At 40.4% G+C, this 4430-nt stretch overlaps 1 protein-coding gene across 1 annotated transcript; it reads right to left on the reverse strand.

The window, feature by feature from the left end:
* Positions 1–2557: 2557 nt before the first annotated feature.
* On the reverse strand, positions 2558–3318 carry LOC112343560 (rab9 effector protein with kelch motifs-like). Its single transcript, XM_024667214.1, has 2 exons — positions 2928–3318; positions 2558–2658 (listed from the first exon to the last, which is right to left on the reverse strand). The coding sequence occupies exons 1-2, from the start codon at positions 3316–3318 to the stop codon at positions 2558–2560; spliced, it is 492 nt and encodes a 163-aa protein (XP_024522982.1).
* Positions 3319–4430: the final 1112 nt, after the last annotated feature.

Here is a 4430-nt window from a genome sequence, read left to right on the forward strand (position 1 = left end):
TATGACTGTGATAATCGTCTTGTGCTGGATGATTTTTCTGCACAAAGAATGCTTGTTTCCGTGTCTTGTATGCTAGAAGTTGATGTTGTGTAATCCAGAAACACAAAAGTCAAGTGTAAGCCTTTTTTTTATGCAGGTTCCAAATGATTGTAATTCAGCAGAGCAATATTTCTATCTACCAAGTAGAGTAATGGGAACTATTGCAAACCATCGTTGAAGAGCTGTAATATTTAAAAATTACGATGCAAAAGCCAGTGCTACTTTTTCAAAGCTAAGAAATTGGTTCCCTTTCAACAAAGTTTGCTGCTGGGTTTTGCCTTTAAAGCAGAAGCTGGTGTGCCAAATCCAAACCCTTCACACTCACCCGAGGAGAGGAACTATGTCATGTGGTCTGTTACACAGGTGGAGCTCGTCCATACGTACATGGACTTCCTCTTCCATGGGGGCTGCTATCTGGTTCGGCTGGATGAGCTGTATTATTTGGATTTATTTAGTTTATTTTCTGGCAATTTGAAATTTTTTTTATACCATCAAATTAATGATGAGAGGACCATAGTATAGATTAAAACTTTTTTCTCAATCTATTTTTTAATATCTGTAAGACATGATGTTTTTCCTTTTTCTCAATCTCATTTTAATATTTGTCATGCTCATTGAATAGCCCACCGCTTGATAAGACTTATCATTCCGTTCAGCTGTTGAATCTGTAATAATAACAAATACAGCTCAAAAAATACAAAATCATCTGAGAGGGATTAGAGGAAGATCAAGTACATTCTTTTGGGTTTTCAGCAACTGCCATTTTTAGATGTGCCTCCGCTCTGAAATGGAAATTTAAAGTCAGAAATAGATACAATTCATACGTACTTCAGTGATAGTTCCCTCAATGTAGCTAGTTTAGGGAAGTTATGTATTGGCTGAGCATCTTTCAGTGTGGAGGTGATCTCAGTGTCTGTTTTTTTTCTAAATAGAAACTCTGCTATTTGTGATTTTACATTCTGGAAATCATCAGATTTTGAGTTAGCTTAAATTTAATTTATGTTTCTCACAAATTTACACCAAATACCTTATCTATTTCATTAACAAAGTGAGATTCCGATGCCTTTGTTGCTTTTCTTTGAAAATGTTTGGTGTCCTCGCAATCTTAGGACAATGATCACCAATCTTTTCGCAAATATGCTATATTTAAAAGACCAAATAATTATGGAATAACGCCTTAAGAAGGGAAGGCAAAATTTCCACCAACGAACACAACCACTGGAGGAAAAATGCCCGTGCCCTGTCCAAAAGGAGACTCGGACAATACCACAAAGTTAGCAAACTTTCCTGGCGTCAGCGACCCAACCAAATCCTCTAATGCAGCTGCATACACAGCCGAGGATGTGTACCTGTGAATCCAAAAACAAAAACTGCATTTCAGTTTCTCATCTGTTATCTCTTACCCTGCCACTACGTCCCATGCAGAAATCCTTTCCTTGGGATGACTCCAGCCTGAAGTGTTCTCTCCACGGCTGTGTGGATTCCTCCAAGTGGATTCACTGCTACCACCTTGAGACAAACCATTCATGTAACGCCGAAGAAAAAGTATTTGACAGGCTTACAGGCCAGTCAGATCCTAGAGCAACCACACTACCGTTTCCGAGGAGGGAAATCATTGCACTTCACCAGTTTATACCCCTCTTTGTGGCAAGCCTGTAGCTTTTGCGTTATAGAAGTGTAAAGTAGGGACCATGTATTAGCACCCACTCTGCAAAAGAGAGTCGATTAGGAAGGATTCTAGCAGTGTATCACCTTTTCACGTCTATGTTCACAGAAGATTATAAAGAAGGTAAACTAACAAAAAAAAGCACATTACTAAAAAACAATCTTTTGTATTGTGTAGACAAAGAAGAAACAACTGATAATCCAGAAGAACAAAAAAAAGGTGAGGCTGTGTAATAAAGACTTTGTGAAACTTTAATAATTATAGGAAGAGCAAGTATGGATATCCATGGTTTCTTTGAACTCCTCTTTGCTCGGTTAGCCTTTACTACGGCCTTTTGGACGTCCTGTGGTTTCCTCCTGTGATGTTTTCCTTCCTGGCATTAGAGAGTAACTGAGGATATAAGATTGCACTGCCTGAGCAAAGCCAGGCTTGTACGAGAAGAGCAGCCCACGGAAGAGCTTCCCATCGATGGAGGCTTCTACGTGTATCCGTAGTTGAATACGTCGCTTACTCTAGCCTCGAACATTTTCTTGCCTAGTGGCTGAATGTGAGCTTGAAACTCTGTAGCATGAGTTTGACAGAGAAAATTTGGAGAGGTCCAAGGTTTTCTGCAGATACCTCCGTGAGATGAAACCAAGCTCTTGTCCGCATCCCGTTGCTTGTCTAGCACGAATGGCGTGGCACGATCTCTTAAGTTCCTTACGCATGGGTAGCTTTGGTTCTGATGGATCTTTCTCCCTCATCATCTTTTCACAGAAAAACGGCAACCATATTGTCAGCAGCAATGTCAATAAAAGAAGAAGCCAACCTGTGTCGACGAAATACATGTCATCCAGAGCTTCAAGCTCTTCGTTACATCCCCCATAGAAGAATAATATGCCTCGCTCTGCGTTCACCAGCTCTTGGCATCAGCTCGGCACCAGTCGTCTTTACCTCCTGCCATGCCATTGTTTCTGGAAACACAAATGAATTCGCAAGTTTAAAACCAGCACAATGTATGTACCTGTGTCCAGAATATGAATGTCATATAGATAGGCATTACCACCGTTCTCACCACCCATGACAATGCAACAGTTCTTATAGGAAGAGTAGGTATGGATATCCCAAGGAATAGGCAAGACTCCAGTGGTAGAAATCTTCTTCCAGACAAAAGTATCTACAGGAAAAAAAAGAGTTTAGAAGAAAACCAGGAAAGATAACAGGATATTACTCGTGTTCAAACCATGGAGGTCGTTGTAGTACTCCTCCTCTGAGGGATCGCTGGATTTCCCACATCCCCCATACACGAACAGGTTGTCACCGATGAGAGATGCGCTATGTCCTTCTCTCGGAGCAGGAACATCACCAAAAACGTCAGGTTTCCCCCAGGTGTTGGTAGCTGCATCGGAAGATAAGAACAAGAAAAAAAAAATCGATAGAACTCGCTTACCAGTATCCAAAACAAAGAGATCGTCTAGCGGGCTGGTTCCATCAGTACCACCAAACACATAGAGCTTAGACCCGACGGCCGTGGAGCTGTGGCTGTCCCGAGGAGAAGGGTGCGTTCTTTTCATCACAGGCTTGCTCCAGGTGTACGTCCCTGCACGATCCCACCAAAACATGATCAAAACCATATTTTCGGTTGAATAGCGAAGAGCAAGAAAGTGAAAAACCTTGATTCTAGTCGTGGTTCCAGCCTCGAGAACCTGGAACAAACAGAGACTCGAAAAAAGAATAGCGACGAGCAAGAGAGTGAAGAACCTTGATTCTAGTCGTCGATGACAACGTGAATCCCCTCGTTGTCTGAGACGTCGTCCCTGTCGTGCGCTCCATCAGAGCCTCTTCGCCTTTCACTCCCAATCCTCATCACATTTCCGACGTCGATCTACCAAATGCACCTGCGCAGGCGGATGCCGGCGGATTTGTTCCCCGCGTAAGTCTGGAAGGCGTCGAGCCTGTTCTCGCTGATCATCGAGCACAACTATGGTGACACAGAGAAAGCCGTGAGCCTCTCAAACCTTTCCAAACAGAGAAACAAACAGAGAGAGAGAGAGAGAGAGAGAGAGAGAGTGCCTTCCCGCAAGCGGTGATTGACGCTCTCTCCTCATGCTCACGCGCCCTAAAAGAGAATTGAAATTTTTTATGATCCCAAAAGTCAGGGCTCTTCATTGTTTAATCTCAGCCGTTAGATTTTGGCATATGCCCAGAATAAGTGTCGCCAGTATATGCTATTATTATACTGGCTCTTTATGAGTATGATGATGATGACTAGCAAAAGTCCCAGCTACGCTGGGAGCATTGTGTTTATTTCTGATATTTTAATAATTTCAAAGAGTTGTAAGCGTAATTGTAAATTTTAACATAATCATAATTATAAGATATATAGTTAAACATAACATAATATTTACATTAAAAATATCTTCAACAATTGACTCCATCACCAACAAACATTATAACATAATAAATATAACTCAGTACATTATATTATATTTAAAATTCTGATTGTTGACTGAAGTCTTGGATATTCTATAAATGGAATTTCTCACTGTGGGATCCCATGGCCAGATGAGTCATTTTTTATTAACTAATTTTTTCTTTTATTTGAAATCTCTATATAATTGATAAAAATCTTATTATTTGATGATTTATTAAACTATATAATTTCTCCTCTTAATAAAGTATGTGTTACTTAGGTACACTCATTATAAATATAATATTTATAATGAAAGTTCCTTTTACATAATAT

Source organism: Selaginella moellendorffii, unplaced genomic scaffold, assembly GCF_000143415.4.
Source record: "Selaginella moellendorffii unplaced genomic scaffold, v1.0 SELMOscaffold_164, whole genome shotgun sequence".
Lineage (NCBI taxonomy): Eukaryota > Viridiplantae > Streptophyta > Lycopodiopsida > Selaginellales > Selaginellaceae > Selaginella > Selaginella moellendorffii.

Coding starts and splice junctions, on each gene's coding strand:
- LOC112343560 (XM_024667214.1), bottom strand. CDS start 3,318: ATGGTTTTGATCATGTTTTGGTGGGATCGTGCAGGGACGTACACCTGG. Junction 2,659..2,927: donor GTACTACAACGACCTCCATG/GTTTGAACACGA, acceptor TTGTGTTTCCAG/AAACAATGGCATGGCAGGAG.